General features: G+C 29.0%; 1 protein-coding gene across 3 annotated transcripts in view; it reads left to right on the top strand.

Moving 5' to 3' along the window:
- The window catches only part of LOC107440328 (Rab3 interacting molecule), a 154380-nt gene that overhangs the window by 57267 nt on the left and 77651 nt on the right, over positions 1-19462 (top strand). For 2 of the 3 annotated variants that reach the window (XM_021145414.3, XM_021145415.3), the window contains exon 2: positions 10817-11021. In XM_021145414.3, the coding sequence (XP_021001073.1) occupies positions 10817-11021 (205 nt within the window). Of the gene's footprint in view, positions 1-10816; positions 11022-11518; positions 11599-19462 lie in introns of those variants that run through there. The other variant, XM_071187356.1, reaches the window with a different exon arrangement.

Here is a 19462-nt window from a genome sequence, read left to right as displayed (position 1 = left end):
AAACTACTTTTCCGTAAAAAAAAAAAAGACATTGCAGCTTTTGTCAAAAAGCAAAATTATTTTCTACAAATAACACAAAATCCTTCTCTTATGAAATAAGTTTTTCAATGTGTTGGTCTAAAAGATTACTTCCAGTTTTGAGGAAATAATTTGTTTATCAAACATAACAAAAAAGAAAGGAAGAAAAAGGAAATTCAATTTATTCTATTTTTAGAATCGTGACTATTCATGCAGTAATTGCACAAAAAACACTTAAATTGACCATCTTCCGCTTTTTTGTTCACATCCTAGAAATTGTTTGATAATATTAATGCCAGTTCGCATTTTTTATTCCTTTGACAGATATGCGGGGTTACGAAAATTTGATTAGTTTCGTGTTGACGTGCTTTAATATTTTTTAAGAAACGAAATAAGTTAAGATTTGTAAGAAAGTATGTTTTTCTTTTCCGAAAAGAAGTACAAGATGGAAATTTTATCTAACTTAATGCGAAGTAAGTTTCGTTTGTATTTTCGTAAAATGTGCTAAAGTTTAAGATTTTTTTTTGGAAACATAAAATTTTTGAAAGCATTTAAGAACAATTTCTTGAAACTTTGACAATTTTTTGATTTTTTTTTAATACAGAAAGGAATTTAGTGGTACAAAACCCTAATATTCTAAGAATCTATCAAGTTGTTAAACCAGAAACACTTATCTTGTTAACTCATGTTCCACAGATTATGCACTTTATTTTCTGACTTTTACACATTTTTGCTATTTTACATGCAAAAGTTCCTGATAATGAATAAAATTTGTTGTTTGGACTTTAGCATGTAAAAATGCGTTATTTTCAATTTTTATTTAGTAACTAAAAACTCATTCCTCTAAACAAGACGCATGAGGACTTATAAATAGCTACTATTGTTATTATGATTCTTATTTAAATTGTTATAAATTGGAAAGTATTTTTTGGAAAAAAAATGCTACCTTTATAATGTATTAAAGCCTTTTGCCTTTTGTTTTGTCATCTCCAATATAAATTTCAGCTCAATTTTTTTCCTGCCATTTCTCCAAGTGGTTTATCTTCTTTAGATTAGTGCTAGTTCCACGACTCTCAGATGTCCTCACGATTTTTGCGCCTTTATTTTATTTGCTTCCCCGCATTTATTTTCTCTTTCATTTTTTTTGGCGGGGGGTCATAAATAATTTATAACACTGTTAGATTTTGTAATCTTAAGTACAGAAAGTTGAAGTGTTTGTATTTGGCACAACATAGCCGCATCCTGCTCTTGTTCAGTTTATTTATACATTCAATTCATATCACTTCTTGTCATATCAGTTTAAATCTGTTTAATGATATTTATCACTGACATCTTAGTTTCTCAGTCTGAAAGTTAGAAATAAACAATATCATTAATTAAGGAACTCATGTACAAAATGTTTACAAAATTTGAAATTGATAATTTTTTTTTACCGTTTAATTTCCGTTAATAAAAAATTACTCTTATTTCAATAATCTTTCAAACCAGAAAGTGAAAGTAAAAGGAAATGTTTCAGTATAAAAAAAGATACAACTTAGTATAAATATTTATGCTTAACTCAATTTTACGTTGAAGTAAAAAGTATCTAGACTTTCAAACACACTTAATTTTTTTAAAAATTTTGTACTGTCCAAAATTTAACATTTTAATTTGCTCTTGCTTAGTTCCGATACTGGGTTTTTCATGAACCTTTCCTTAAAACGCTGAAATTCTATAAGAGCCCTTAAGAAACAAAATAGAATTTTGTGATGGCATTGTTTGCAATAAATATTTCTTAGCTTTTAAAAATTCTTCAATTTCATAAATTTAATTTTTTAATCATTCTTAATGAAATTTTAATTAAATTAAAACAACTATTTAATTTTATTACATTTTATAAAAGGCAAATTTAAATATTTTATTCTCCTCTTAACGATCACTGTAACGGTTAACTCTTAATTCAATATAAATGTATGACTCATTAACTGAACTGATTAGATCGAACATCAAAATCTATTTTTAACTTATTATTCTTCACGAAACTTTAATTCTCTAACCACAAAAATGTTTTAGTTATAGAATTATATTAATTCTCACGATCTTTTTAATGATTAAGCAGTAGCCAAATTATTTAAATATTACTGTTATTAACCCTGGGTTGGCTTTGTTTTTGTCGATTTTATCTTTCGATAAATCGCCAACTATGGATCTCTTTTCATGCTTGTAAGTGTCCGTTGGGAATAATTAGGTCACTGTTAATTTTAAATTCTTAGCGTTAGGACACGGGGGTTTTGCCCTTTTGTCCGACCTTTTTAATTTACTAAAATTTTTCTGTTATGTTTGAAAAGGCATTTCTATTGTAGGCGTCTGATGCTTACTATTTATTTTGTTTATTTTTATAATGTCTAATACTACTTAAATAAAAACAATTATTGTTTGGTATGTCCGTGGGCTATCAATTATTTACAAAAGCAATGCATACAACATGCATTTACCATAATCACGCCTTCATAAATCTATTGGTAAATATGCTTCCTCATCACAAAACTATCTCCATAAATGTTTATGCGCATTTTTATTGTAAATGAAAATAAAAATAAAAATGAGTTCATAACTATTGTTTCTGACGGTTGATAATGGAGGAAAGAATAAGGAAAATAATAATTTTTATTGTTATTTTATTTTAATTTCATCGGGGAGAAAAATCTATTGTTTGGACTAATAATTTTAATTTGAAGCTAGTGATTTTTATTAGGATTGTAGCAATCAATAAGTAATAATTTGTACCAATTTTTGAAGAGAAGCTGTTTTATACTTTTTAAATATGTTACAAAGAAACATGAGCTATTCAGAATGGTGATAAATTTTTTGGATCAATTTCTGTCAAAAGTGAATTATTCTGTTATTGATTTGCTTAATAACTAGATAAGCGACCGGATATTCAATGCTTTGCAGATAAAATTCAGAGAGTAAAGTATGGAAAACCATTCTAGAATTAAAACGCTTAAAAATAGAAGGTTTTAAGTTGCGTCTTAGTGAATTTGAGTAAATCAACGATAACTATTTTTGTTACGTAACGGGACTATAACACGGAAACAAAAAATTCTGTTAAAATTACCGTAATGTATGATAATGACATATCTGGTGAAGAAACCGTAATTCTGGTCAATAAAATCAAAATATACAATATGTAAACTATTAATTTGGTTGTTGCGGTTTACCGAAAATTCTGGTTTTCAAAATTATTGCCCTTGTAACCACACAATTAGTAAGAATTACAAAACAAAGTACAAAGTAAATTTAACCGAATGTGGGGTTTTTATGCCATGCTGTAAGGTATCACAATAAAATGACCAAATTTTAACGCATTTATAAAATTTTATCGCATGTTATAAAGCATATTTTATTGGTTATTTTACCAAAATCATTATCAAATAGCTTCGATAAAAATCACGGAGCTTTTTGGTGTTCCCATAGAGCAAGAAGTATGATAAAGTTTAACATATTTTTTAAGCTTTGACCATATTTTTTTCTTCAGTGTTGAGGGTGTTTAGTTTCGCTTTTAACTTCTTAATGATGAGAGCGTTTTTAACGATATTTGTAGATCAGATCTCCCTCTGTTTATGTAATTTTTGAATTCGAAAAAAGGTATTGATGTGCTTTAACACCAGAACATTGATAAAATAAAAAAAAAATCAAACAGTTTAAATAATATTTAATGTAATCTTCGGATTTACATGTACTTTCCTGCGCATTATATGTTATGAAATGTGTTTCATTTTCATGAAAATTATGTGTTTTTACATAAAAGTTTATGAATTCTTGTAAGCAATTATTATTTATCGATCGTTTTTATACGCAGTTTGCACTAAAAAATTATTTATTTATTACAATGAACTCACTGTAATAGACATTTATTCATTAAATTAGATAATGACATTTATTTATGGAAATAGACAATAATAAACAATTGATTTACTTTTCAATTTCAGTCTAAATGGGTGGATAAATATTGAAAAACATTGAATGTATAAAATGATTATATAATTATAATATTATTACATTATTATAATATTTTTATATTATTATAATATTAAAATTGCATAATTTGGCAATCATTTTCTAATTAATAAATTAAAGTATTTGCTAAATAGTGAATTAACCGATGAACTATTTTAATTTTACAGCAGAAGTATAATATTATAATAGAAGTCTCTTGTGACGTAGAAAATGAACAATAAAACTTCTTATACATTTTTTATTTGAAATATCTGATTGATGCATAGAATAAACACTCTAATCAATATACTAGTTTCGCTTCTACTTTAAGTAAGGTTCAGAAATATATTTTAATGGTGGTGATTATGAAACAAACTATTATTTATTATCTCTAACATAATCATTTATAATTTGTGTTTAATCTCAATGGAAAACAAATTTGTCACCTATTTAATTCAAAAGGAAAATCAAAAACATTTCCGTACAGATTGTAAGGTTTATGAATTTTTAGGAACATAAAGCAAAGTATTGTTAAAGCATATTACAATCTAAAGATAGCATATTACTATCTAGACTTAAAGTATATTACTATCTAGATCTCGATAGATAGTAAACTTTTCACCGATTCAATTCGAATGGAAAATTAATATACCCTTCCATACAAAATGTAAGGCTTATAAATTTTAAGGAACATAATGCAAAGTATTGTTAAAGCATATTACTATCTAAGGCTATTTGGAAATAAAAAAATCGCATTCTTTTAAAACTATTTCTTTATACAATTACATTTCTTTACACATTTATCAAATTATTAGAAAATTAGATCTAATCAATTATTTTCCTTCTGTCATCCTTAAAAATATTTCTTTTGAGTTATACTTTATACTTTATAAAATAACTGTTATTCAATTGATTGATTTTTGATATCATTTATAAAATTAACAGAAAAATTACATGCATGTTTAAAATTATACAAATGAAATATTATGCGTATCATTTATGGCAAAAAGCAATTTTTGTGAGTTTACGATGAGTTTCCAGAAATGTTCCTTGAAAGGGACAATTGACATTAATGTGCTTAATACAAACATGTTAATTCGACTTATGAAGATCTTGGTGCTCATTTTGAAACACCTTTTCAAAAGTGCTTAGTTGCTTTTAAATTTTTGTGTTTTTGTGAAACATTTAATATTTCACAAATCTTCTTCGAGAGATATTTAAAAAAATTAAATTGAAATTTTTGCTTAAATTTGCGTAATTAATTTTCGATGTAACCAAAGGTATTGTACGCATTGCTTTCATATTTTTTGTTAATTTATTAAAACAATTTAACCTTTACCTGACCTGCTTTCAGAATTTTTAAATATTAGCATAAAAACTAGTTAATTTAAATTTTTTTTATATTCAAATTCTAATGGCATAGTTTTCATTAGATTAGTTTTTTTCAACATTTATACATCGAAGCAGAAAACATAGTTTTTATGTGCTAGAAAAAGATTGAAGGCATTATCTAAAATATGCTACTCCAAGTAGAGTTATCGGTTTTAGTTTTTGAGATACTATGTAATTTTAATGTGGAAAAAAATTGAATCTTGAATCATGAAATTAAACAAATCTTGAAAATTTAAGAGACTCTCTGACTCTTCCAAATTGTAGTTTTCAAAGCTTTTACGCTTATTCAGATTTTTTAAGTACCAAATATATTTCAGGTTTATTTAAGATATTAAAATTACAAAAATTGCATTTATTTTAAAGAATATTATTTTAAAAATTAAAAATTAGCTTCGAAAAAATATTTACTCATCAAAGTAATTCTTGTAAAATAAGCAGTTAAACTCGAATAGAATTATTGTATAAGTATACTTTACCAGCAATAGTATATTTTTAGTTTTCTGTATAGCTAAAATAATTAGTTCCGNATACCAGACAGTGTCACTTAACTAGACCTAGTATATATTTCGATCATTTACTATGTAATTGTCAACATTCACCGATTTAAGTCAACAACTACCAATTTTGGTCATTCACAGTAGCATATGTATATATATATATACATATATATATATTGAAATTCATTGGGTGAAAACATATTGTTTCGTAAAAGTAGTTTCAAGATCAGTTTTTTAAAATGTTGTTTATTTTATCTATTGTTATGTTTGAAATTAAAACTTTTCTTTATGTTTTCGCTCAGAAATATTTCTGAAAAGGGATTGGGTTTCGAAAAGTGGATTATTAAGTTTATGCTCTTTGATAAGAAAAAATTTCGTTTAATAATTTTTTTTGAAAAAAAATCGATTGCTTGAAGGAACGGAAATATGTTTCTTTGCATTTTATAATTATTTCTTCAAACTTTTTGAATAAATATGTAAGGAATCATCGCAAAAAGCAACATGATTGAAAAAGTTGTTTCATTTTCTAGTCTATCATCATGTTTTAATTTGGTGTTCTTTATTTTTTAACCATCGATATTAGAGAGAAAAATTATAAAAATTGGTTACTTAATATTTTGGAAAGAAACTTGAAAATATCTTACAGTTTTTATTGATTTTAATTTGAACCGAATCTATTTGATGTTGCATGATATGTTCAGATAAAGGTTTTATTTTCAGTATATAGAAGCTACCATCTACGGCAGTCGCTTTTTAAAAAAAAACTGGAAGAAATTAGAAATGAGTATAATAATTTGAATAAATGTAAGGTAAAGTGTTTATTTGCGTTACTTAACGTATGAAATTGCTTTAAAAATAAATATTGTCTTTTTTTGTAATAGATATTGTTTCTGCGACTTTAATTTTTTTCTAATTTTTAGAATCATTAAAAACACATTTTAAGTGATTGGGAACCTTATTTTAGATTCATTCCCTCTAATGATGCTTTTGCGAGAGAATAACAAATATTTTAAAATAATGCTTTTGAAATCAATCGTATACTTATACGAGATTGTATATTTATATATTCATAAAGGAAAACAATTCTTAGAGATCCTTGTACTAACTAACCCGCATTTCCGTTACATGGAGATTAAACCACGAGAACCTCTTACGGTTATCCCGACGGAAGGGGATTGTACCTCATGATCCACTGTTCGGTGCGAGATGAGTGCAGAGTTCGTATCAACCAGCCATCATTGTCATTCGAACCTGGTTCACACGCTTCGAACGCTTTGTCACCTGAGCCACAACAGCCCTTATCTTACTAGTTGTAGATCATTAAAATTTGAATTAAACTATTTAGTTCCATGCTGACTTGGACATGATGATACGTGGTTGTGAGAGAATGACCGAGTGTTTAATTTACTTAGATAATAATCAGAAATTCAGTTTAAAATTCATTTCCTGAATTTAATATTTCAATGCTCAAAAAAGAATGACTCCCCTGAAAAAGTAGCCAACAAATCTGCCCTTCAGATGCCTGTATGACGTAGGTCATTTCCCAGGTAGGCATTGAAAAAAAAATACTCAAAAAAGAAAACCACAAACTAACTTGTTAACTTATTTTAACTATTATAAACTTATTTTTGTTACATAAACTAAGCTGTAATTGAAATACACTAATCTTATTTTTATTTTTTTGTGCTATACCAGAAATTATTCATGAGTCATAAAACAAGTATAAACTATACGGGGGACATGACAAAGCTTTTTTTGTGAGAATAACCCATACATATCTTAAGAGTTTAATTCTAAACGAATTATGCTATTTTTCTGAAGAAAAAAAAATTACTGAGCTTTAAAGTAGTCTAATATTTTAAAATTTTTAAAAAAAAATAATCTTTTAAAGGAAATCGCCTGTTTTGCATGTTTTTTCTCAATCCTATGAATGACATAAGCCACGGTAGCTAAGCAGATGGAACGCTCGCCTTCCAATTAGGTCATAGGTGATAGGTGACGTGTGAGTCGCAACAACTGCTTGCGTGGTGTCCTGGCATTCCTTGGGAACAACTATGCTCAGTTACAGCTGTGTAGATGATCTGAACGGTTAGTTCTGTGTCTTTAAAATGTTCAAGTTTAGCAAATCGCCAGCCGCGTATGAGTTACGGTCAATGATGCGTTTTTAGACGGCAAGAATCCTGTCTGCTGCATACATTTAATGGCAGATTTGTGAGGTTTACGAAGCTTCCTCCTGGCATACTGACAGGAAATTTCACTACCCCATGACAGTGACTTTCTCCACAGCTCAGTCCAGATCTTTACTGGACTATTTTGGCTGGGAAGCTTAGGATCATCCCTCAATACAGCCCAGACCTTGCGCTAAGTGATTTTCATCATTTCCGATGTTTCAAGCATCATTTTGGCGGCAACCAGTACAATTATGATAAAAACATGAAAATGGTCGTGACCTCTTTGTTATTAAAGCAAACGGCTAGTTGCTATGAAGAGGGTATTCGAAATCTAGTTGCAAGGCATGATAAGTGTTTACGCAAACTTGGCAACTATTTTGAAAAAAAGAGAAACATATGTAGAATCAAAAAATAAATTTGCTCCACGAAAATTTTCTTTCGTTTGGTTTTTATTTTCAAACCGCCGTTACTTAAAAAAACAGCCCTTGTATTTTATCTTACCTCAAATGTGTTGACGGTTACGAAACTAATGTGGCATTAGCTTTGTTTTTCCTAACTTACTAGGAATTAAAAAAAGTTAGTTTCACAATCTAATTTTGCATATACCGAATAAAAACAAAATGCAACTGTACGAAGCGCAAAATGATAAAAGAATAATTTAAGTTAGGTGCTTGATATTATTTTTCTTAAATTGCGCATTAATTATTGTACTTGAACAATTTCTTTCTATGGAGAGAAGATAAAACATAATGATTTTAAAAACAGTAATTTGTTTATTACAATATATTTGCTTATTACAATCTATAGAATGTATCTATAATAACTTGTTCATTACAAATGTTTAGCTTTAATTAAAATTACGTCCTTACCCTCAGATCTTACCTAATATAAAAATTTGTATAATGAATAAAATAGCATAAATTATGCATAAATAACTATGCATATATAGTTAGTATGCATAATAGCAAATTATGCATAATAGCATAAATAACTATGCTGCTACTTAGTAGAGATGAAACGGGCTCATCCACAGCCCGGGTCTGAAGCGACTTCAGTCTCATTTACTGAAAAGAGATTTCGAGCTCGTGCAGACTCAGACTCATGATAAAACTTTCATAAACTTTTTAACTTTTTTTAAACAAATATTTGACTCAGTTTTTGAGTATTAAAATTGTAAATTTTTGAGGTATAAATTTCAGCAATTTGCTACTCTTGTTTGGTGCTTTTGCTTTGTGAGACTAGTGCTAATTCTCAAATGATTTATATTTAGAAAAAGATTTGGATTTTTCTTTTTTAATTTTTGCTTTAGTCATCTTAGAGTTTTAGTTGGTTCAGTTTTTCCCTCCATTTTTTCTTTCACAGATTAGTGAGAAAATAGATTTTAATTTACTAATTCCCTTGTGCTTAGACATCAAAGGATTAGTAACAAGACCATAGAATTTTTCCTTTATTCGTAGGGCTCGGAATATCTAAAGTGAGTCCGAGCTCAGCTCTACTACTTATTACCAAAACAAAATAGAAGAAAAATCTTAACTCTTTAAAAATGTTTGATTCTTTCAGTAGATTATAGTCAGTGTACTGATTTTAATCAAATTTAATATGTGATATAGTTGTATTTCCTTAAATTAGCTCACATAAGTCACAAACTAATTTAACAGATTAAAAACAAGATATTCGTATATAAAAAAAAGGAATATAGTTGCAAAAATAATTCATGCAAGTACGAATTAAGCAAAGAAAAATAGTAAGACTAAAATTATCAAAATTAAAAAATTCTAATAATGTCTAAACTTTTATGAAAAATAATTTCGGGAGAATATTTATTTACTAATAAATAAAAATAACGTAAATTTATAATCATATAAATAGTAAAAAAGGTAAAATTTAGTGAAACTTTTATTTACGAAAACTCTTTTTCTTATATAAAATATAACTCTTTTTCCTTTACTTACAATTTTTCAAGAATGTTGAAAAATGTACGATATTTGGTACTTAGATCAAATTAACTTGGTTTGAAATTTCCGAGATTCTTCGACAGCGGTTTATTATAGGATCGAAGCTCGAAAAGTTAAGAATACAAAATCTAGATTGATAATAAACTATAGTCAACTCCTCTTGAATTCATGAATACGGTTCGTGAAAAAGTTCAGAATAAGACCGTAAAAGTTCATAAGTCTCTGAAAAAAACTTTAAGCATTATATAAGGAACTCTTATATACAGTTATAGAACTCTGTAAAAATCTTATATTTTCCCTGCTATATAACGCATTGAAATTGTATACTAACTCATAAATCACCTCTTATAATAAGAAATAAGTAACAAATAATATAAAACGTAATTTTTAATTGTCTTACTGCGAATTTTCCAAGATGGAGATCTTTCTCCCCTCATTCAACTTTAGCCAAATTGTGGATCATAATTTTTTTTTGGGAGTATTTAGGGGAAGTGAGAGATAAGGAGTAGATGCTAGAATATGTAAAAAATTAGTAAAAACATATAAGACGAAAAATTTTGATGGTTCTCTTATATATTATAGAGTCAAATCCATCCAGAATGTCACTGCTGTTACCGGCATGCATGCTCTCCATAATAGCCCAACTTAAGAAATTTATCGATTGTTTCAATCGATCATTTGCTTCATGCAAATTAAATTTATGGCCATAAAATAAAATTTTAGTACTTTTTTCTCTTTTGACTGAATTCATTAAATTGTTCTCTGTTAAGGACTGTATTTATATATATATTTGTATTTTTTTTAGACGGAAGCAGGACGAGGTGCGAATCCTGGAAACGGCAATCCGAATGAGAAATGAGGAGCAGCGGCGGAAAGGAATCGAACTTGATGCCACTTGTCAAATTTGCCTAAAAACAAAATTCGCTGACGGCATTGGGCATGTTTGTAACTATTGCAACGTTCGATGTTGTGCTCGATGTGGTGGAAAAGTCTCACTGCGGTCGAATAAGGTACTGTTTAATTATTCACGCATTGAAAAAATTTTAAAATTTTTGCTAAAAGAAAAGTTTTATGACCTATTTGCAATGACGGAATAGATATTATTTGGAGACTTAAGCCATTTTAGGCCAAAGGTGCGTATACGCATCATTCCAATAAGCATTTTTATTGACACAGTGATGCATATTTTTCATTAAATTTGCTTTTATGCTAATTTTAAGGGTTATGAAGACATCTTTAAAATAATAGTAATTCAATTGGAGTAAACACTTTCTGTTGAGAAATTTAAAAAAAGTTCTAGTTTTAATTTTAATTTGAGACGTTAGTGATATATTCGGCATTTTGAAAGTGTTTAATTATCCCATTTGAGAGTACTCATATGTTTTTATTATGGATTGAAGGTGTAAGTTCTGTAAATAAAATTACCATTTATTCACCATTACCATTTGCTCCATTTTCATTATGCACCATTCCCATTATGCATTTTATTATCATTCATAGAATCTTTTCAATGGTTTGCTAGCAACGCCTTCTCATTGCGCGTTTGACTGATGTCTTTAACTAGTTCTGTGATTCATGAAAATATAGGTGAGGCATCTTGCATTGTTTTCTAGATTAAGCACACCTACATAATAATTTTGGACAAAATGAACTGAAATTGTATTTATAAACAGCTTTGATGGATAAAATAACTACGTACAGTCTTTTTTTCTCTGATAATTTCATATTGGCGTCTTGAAAAATGAAATAATTTTCACACAGTTTATAAAAGTCTTTGACGTTAATTCGAAGTAATGCTCTTAAAAAGGATTCATCTAAGTTTTTTTAACACTAAACAAATCATTTTTTTTTAGTTTGCTCCTTTCATTCAGGTTCTCACTAATTTGGGGCTCGCAATTAATGAGATTGACTTTATATAATTTGAACCGATGAAAAATTAAGCTCGTTTCAACACTCACTTTTATCTTGGTTTAAATTTTTTTTAAAAAATGTCTGGTCTTTGTTGGCAATCTGGTAATTGTTGGTAATCTTTCCATATACTGCAAAAGATATGCATATTACTGATTGAGAGCTACTGATTTTACTTATGCATATATAAACACATGATGCCCAATATATGTACCACTTTTTAATAAGGTAAATTTTTTTCAAGAAGATGGTTATGATATTGCTTTATCCTAAACACTACAAACTTTAGTAATACGTGGAGAAAAAAACTGTGGAAAAATAACCTACTGTATGGAAATGAATTTTCTGAAAAAGAAATGAACAAAACGAAACATATTATTAGTTAATAGAACCAAAATATACTGTACTTAAACTATTCATTAGGTAATTTCTCTGTTCATATGGTAACCGTTTATCTGGACTCCTGGTTTTTAAAATTATAGTTCTTATTACTACACACTTAGTAAAAGAACATCAACTGCAAATAATAAGCAAAATAAACGGTTTTTATGACATGCTCTAGTGTATCATGCTAAAATTATCAAATTTCATTACCTAATTATATTTTATTGTTAATTTTACTAAAGATCCTTTCAAAATCCTTTTGGTGATAACTACCAAGCTTTTTGGTATTCCCATCGAGGCTGAAACACAGTAAATTTTTCCATATTGCAATAAAACTATGCAGTTCTAAATGACAAAATACTTAGTTACATCTCCTCTATATGGAAAAAAAATAGCATTTTCAAATTTTTATTTCTCAGGAGTAATATAATTATCGAGAATAATATTAATAAGAATTTACCTAAGTTGATAAAAAATTACAAAGAGTTTTTTTTCTAACTGTTAGCTTCGGTCTCTCCTATCCCAAAATGTATCGAAAAAACATAAATAAATTTCCCGAGGATTTATCTTGTCGTTAATGGAATATTATTGTTTGAGAAAGCGATTATACGATGGACCATTTATTGTGCCCCTCTACATTGTTTTCAATGGCAATGTCTCCTGTTGCTTACAAAAAAAATATCTTTGCGTGATAAAATGCAATATTCTTGTATATTGTAACATGCTTTTGGGTTATTCTTATTAAGAGAGAAAATTGAGAATGCAGTTAATAATTGAACTAGCTCAAGATATACTTACTTAATGATTTGATTATTATGTTCGATTTGTCAGTTATTTTGCTTTGAAATTCCGAGTTTTATATTTTATACAAGCCGCTCCGTAATACATTTTTTGAATTCGTCCCAAAAATGAAGTAAAAAAAAGTGCACTCATTAATATTTAATGAAGTGATAAAGTACAATATAAATAAAGAAAATTGGGTCAGCTGTTCAACGACGATTATAATATAAAATAAAATGAAATAAAGTATAAATAAAGAGTAGCCAGGCTTGTAGGGCACTGAGCCCATGTCCAAGAGATCGTGGATTCGATCCCCGCCGGTCGAAGACTCCCCGTGTAGTAAATGGTGACTGATGCGCGTTAACTCTGTCGAGTCGCAAAGTCCTCCATGTTCCCATAACAAATCAATACCTCTGGGGATACTGATCCAGGAGTTCCTTTGTCTTTTGGATTGGCTCAAAATTACAAGGCTACGGAGTTGAACATCAGTAGTCGTAAGCCGAAAATTGGGTCGGCTGTCCAACGACGGATATAAAATAAAATAAAATATTAAAGAGAGCTGCATTGGCTCAGGAGATAGAGCGATCGCCTCCCAATGAGGTAACCTAAGTTCAAATCCCAGAGATGGCTGTTTGGTAAGAATTCTGATCCCATTCACCGACAACAGTGCTGATGAAAAGTATCCTCAGTGGTTGATGATTTAGGACAGGGATGGGGAAACTACGGCCAGCGGGGCAACTATGGCCCGCCGGAAGATTTTATCAGGCCCGCGGATAGAATTTTAACTTGCTGATCTTTGGCGAATATAAACAACATACATCCATTTTCTTGTCTACTTTGTTTAAAGTTATTTTTCTTTCTTTTTTATCTAAGTACTGCGGACCTTTTAACTTTCTCTATTTTTGTTCTACAAAACATAAATTGATGGAAGTAGCTAGCACAGACAGCTTCAATTGGTAAAATGTTGAAAGCAGAAGTTCTTTATAGAATAGCCGTAGATTGGTGCCATCTGAAGCAATTGTTTCTGAATATGCCAAAATTTGAGTTTTACAAATCATTACTAAAAGCTAGTTTCCCAAATATTTCATACCTAGAAAATCAGGGCTATGCTTGCTTCCTTTTATTTATGTGTGAACAAGTGTTTTCATCTACGAACCTGATAAAAAATCATTTCAGAAGTAGAATAACAGACAAACATTTACCCTTGTTCCTTAAAATAAGTACATCTCACTTGGAACCTCAATATAAGGAACTTTTAAAAATGAAATCGCAATTTCATTCATCTCATTAAATACTTACATTGAAAATCGCATATAGTACTTTTTATTTTATTTTAGATGTTTTTATTTAGCCCGCCAAAATTTTTTTTCTTCGATTTTTGGCCCTCGACCAGATAAGTTTGCCCATCCCTGATTTAGGAGGTAGAATCCTCTGGCGGTCGGGATAACCATGAGAGGTTTTCATGGTTTTTTACGCATGTAATGCAAATGTGGGTTAGTTCCATCAAAAAGTCCTCCACGAAGGCTTTTTATTCCCAATGCTATAAGCAGGAGTTTCCTTGTCTTCTGGGTTATGTTAAAAATTACAAGGCTATGGAGTTGAACAATTATAGTCGTAACCTCGGAATCGGGTCGGCCGTCCAACGCCGGTAATAATATAAAATAAAATATTAATCATGACCCAATTTAATTATTTTAGAGAGTGAGAAACAAAAACGTCATTAAAATCTGTAGAATTTCTAGTTGAAAAGGCCGGAATATAATGATCAAAACCAATTTAAATGCTTCATTAAACTACGACGTGTTTCGAATAATCACATTTCAATTCTTCCCCGTTTCCACCTGTAATCAAACAGGTATTGATGCTTTCAGTCCAGCTTTACTCAATAGTGGATCGCAAGATTTCGATAACTTTTTTTACTATTTCTTCATTTTAATGTTATTTTGCGACCCCTGATATGCTTATTTTTTTATTTCATTTTTTGAAGGGATTCTAAAAATATAGACTAAATCCTGTTCTTATGGACAACCCTGTATACATGCACTGAGAAAAAAAGTATGGAGAAAAACAGCCAGAATATGATAAAATTTACAGTATTTCTGGGTCTATGGAACACCAAAACGCTCGGCAATTTTTTGTCAAAGCCCTTTACTAATGATTTCGGTAAAAAATATGGTTTTATAGTATGTGATAAAATTTATTTGGTAAATGTGGTAAAATTTTGTAATTTTATGATAATAATTTAGAGCATGGCATGAAAAGTATTTATTCTGTAAAATTCTTTATTCATTTTTGCATTTTTTTACTATATGTGTGGTAATACGAACTAAAATTTTGAAAACTAGAATTTTCAGTAAATGGTTACCATGTGAGCGCAAAAATTTACTAAATGAATGGCTTAAATACTGTTTATTTTGGTTTTATAACCAAAATTACGGCCTTTTTTCTATAAATGTTATTATCATACAGTACGATAATTTTACCAGAATTTTTTTCTCCGTGAGCTTGCAAAACAAGTCACAATTTTCAATAACGTTAAATTTTTTCCCATAAATATATGGGTTACGATAAAACATTTTTATAAGCATGATATTAGCACGATATGGTATATGGTAAGATGATTTTATCAGCACGTTACGGTATAGTCAGAAAAAGCAAGACTTATGAACCAAAGTTTTAGTGACACATTAGGTATTTCTCGTACCAATAATTTTGACTCTAAAACTTATTAAGTTATGAAAAATGAAGGCAGAATAAATTTTCTCTGAATTATTAAAATAATTCATTGAATTAATAAAAACATTATCTAGTTTATGTCTAATTTTCAAAAGTAATAACGGCTTGCACTATTATTTTCAAGTTACAATTCGAAATAACTGAAATAAAAAACTTTTTTGTTATCTTTCAAAGTGCTATTAAGGAGATCTGGGAAATGTTTTGAAACTTTTCTTTGAAAAATGCATGCATTTTTCGAATTTTCTATGCTGTTGAACCAAACAAAAAACATGCTAAAAATGTTTTCAAATTTTACAGGGGCTATTTTTTAAAAGTTATTAAGAAATTCATGTTTCGAATTTTTAACAAAACTGAAAATATTTTTCTTCAGTACTAACTTCTTTTGTTTTTTTGAATAAAACATTCTGCACTTTTTATCTGAGTTATTTAGTGTATGAAATCATTTTAAAAATGAATTTTTTTTTAGATATAAAGCTATAGTTTTTACGAAAGAAAAGTTTATTGTTTCGAATTTTCAGAGCTAAACGTGAAAAAGTGTAAAAAAAAAAAAAAAAATTTTGGAAGCGTGAAAAGTTCAGTGTGAGGTTTTTGTAAATCAAATTAAAGAAAAATAACTGTAATATTTATTACAAATTTTATGCAGTTATTTTGAAACATATCATTTTAAAGGAAAAGAAGATATGAAAAAATAATAAGAAAAAAAGACCTTTCAAAATGTCCCCACCATTTGAGTTAAATAATATTGAAAAGAAGAAAAAAAAAGGAAACCAAGATATGCTTTGCTTTCGTATTAGGTTAAAAAATAAACTTTTTCAGCTTTTAATAGATAATTAATCGATGGTATTTTTTTAACCAGTGCAGCGTTACTAACGGGGGATTATCTGTTGTAATCACATAATCTGTCCAATCACATAATCTGTTGTAAAAGCACCATGGCCGGAGATTCTCATTGCGTATAGTCTAGAATGAAGGTGCTTCTTTGCTTAAAACACTTTTAGTTCATTTTCTAACAAGAAGATATATTAAGTGTTGAAGAGGCTTGTAGTTTTTAAGATTTTTGTGTCCCGAATCTCCTTACAGGAAAGTTATTGATTTGTTTATTTAATAATTTTCTCCAAGGCGTTCAGTAGAACTATATGGAGCTGAAGCCTACAGGGTGTCCCATAAGTTCTCGTTTAGTTTCCGATTCACAATTCTAAGTTGTGGTCAATTGATTTCATTTACAGCAAAATAAATTGCATTGTGTTCATTTTTGCATAACGAATGGATTTGTAATTCCACCTTTTAGATTTTTTTCGAGGTTAGTTATTGCGAAGAACTAAAGCAAGCAGCACGCAGATCACCCAAAAGAATTTTCTTTCCCCTTTTTGCCTTATAACTGTCTGAAATTGATTCAAATTTAAGGATATAATAGCATCTAGTTTCATTAACATGAACAACTATGAAAATAGTCCAATAGATTGAGATTTAGAGAGCTAATATCAAGAAAATCAGCCTGGCTGCCACTGAAACAATTTTTGTAGTGTACAAAAGAGCACCATTACTATAATATTCATATCAGTGAGTAGCTTTGAGATCAGGCAAAAAAAAGTCTCTAAAATATATTTTGATGGATAAATATTAGCTCCCTTATCCGTGAAAACCAACAGAAGTATTTATCACTTTTTGAAAAGATCCCAATACTATTGTTAAGTACACGCTTTGAAAAGAAAGCACCGATTTTATCGTAAGGTACGTCTTGAATCTGAACTGTTCATAATCGATCATTTTGAGACGAATGGTTCCCGAGCAAAAAAAAATTCTAATAGGAGAAGACAAACTCACCTTCAGCATGTCATAATAGATCGTTGTCTATCCTTTCTACCCCTTTCCTTTTTCATAGCAAACGATATTTCATGCATTTTTTTAAAATTAAATGCTTCACATCTATTTGCTTTTAAACATTTATAAAATTGTATCTTATAAATTATTAGACACCAGCATTCTTATGTTATGGTACTTTACGATATAAATATTATATGATAACTTATAGAACATCCTGCAAATGAGCAGTATAAAACTACAATATCAGGAAGGAAGCATATATCTAACTATATTTGAACTCATGGTGACCAAAAATGTATTTCTTTTGTTTTTAAATTTTCATTCTGAAAGTAAAAATTGAATTTAAAATAGGGATGAAAGCACGGACAAAATTGTTTATTACGAGCCCTGAATCAACATGAAAAATTTGAATGTTAGGAAGCCTAAATAAAGTCTCGATATTGCAAGCATAACTTGGATTTAACGAGGAAATTTTCCATAACTTCTTGAAATATGATCCTCATATATCTGACTATGACTCATAATATTGTAATAACTAATAAAAGATGTTGTTCAGCAAGTCATTAAAGATATTCTATGCTGTTGCTTGTGAGTCAGCTTGCATTATCCTGACGAAATGTTTATGAAATGACAGTGATGTGGAAGAAACAACGAAATCACCTTCACAGAAAGATATGGAGTTCTGCAAGAAATCATAAATTTTCTGGAATCAATGAAGGGTAGTGATACTGTACGTCGTATCATGTCTGTTATAAGTCAGAAAAAAACCTCGAAATTTAATAAGTTTAAATAAAAGATTATAAAAAGTGAGCTGTATTTTAACGTTTTCTAGTTCATTTTTGAACAGCGAGCAAAAAATGCCAACACCTCAATAACCTTTGAAGAAATGATCAGATTTTTACGTATGAGGATACAATCTTAATGCCCTGAATGTTTAACCTTAAATATACAGTTTATAGTAGGCAAATAATGTTTTAAGTTACGGAATCATGCACAGAGACGTATTATCTCCGAATAAACATACCATTTTTTCGATGGATTGGAATTTTTGACCTTAAAAATACGGAGAGAGGTCTTCATCTAAAAATATAGTTCCTGTAGTTTAAAGGAGAAAAAAACGAACACTTCATGATCATCTTTCTCGTTGAGTATTTCAACATCTCAGAAAAATTATATTTTTAAATTTCTATTTTTAAAAGCTATTCTACCTACTCACTACAAATTAAGAGTTTTGTCATTTAAAATTACGTAGATTGAATTGATGAAAAAATTTGTATACCATCGACCATTGTATGCCATTACCATTAGTAAATAAAATAGTAAAGAATAAGAATTATAAATAATTACAAAAACTAATTTTTACATGAAATTATCTTTGCGTAAATTTTTTTTTATTCGTTTCATTAGTTGCAGAGATATTGTTAAATATATCAAAAAGTGAAATTATCATTAGGGGTCCTAAACACTTGACTGTTCTGCCTAAACTATTGGGACCATATTTTATGGATAGCTGTTACTTCATTCCCTATTTTGAGGGTCAAGATTCCAAATCTGTCGGGGAAAAAAAACCCATGCTTATGCAGAGAAATGTTTTGGTGCATGATTTGGTAACTTAAATATCGTCTACTCTAATTAAATGGAAAATTTAAGGTTAGGCCAATTAACCATGAAAATTGAGTCTTAGTAATTTAATGTAAATCTTATCATTGGATCAAAATTTATTCAGGTGTTCGTTTTTCGACGCACAATCTGTAATAGGTTTTATTCTTTACATTTTCAGATCATCTCGACTTAGCTAGCAAATTGTCTCTGTCCCCAC

The sequence above is a fragment of the Parasteatoda tepidariorum genome, chromosome X1, assembly GCF_043381705.1.
Source record: "Parasteatoda tepidariorum isolate YZ-2023 chromosome X1, CAS_Ptep_4.0, whole genome shotgun sequence".
Classification (NCBI taxonomy): domain Eukaryota; kingdom Metazoa; phylum Arthropoda; class Arachnida; order Araneae; family Theridiidae; genus Parasteatoda; species Parasteatoda tepidariorum.
Note: the sequence above shows the minus strand (reverse complement) of the source record. Positions and strands in the feature narration are given on the sequence as shown.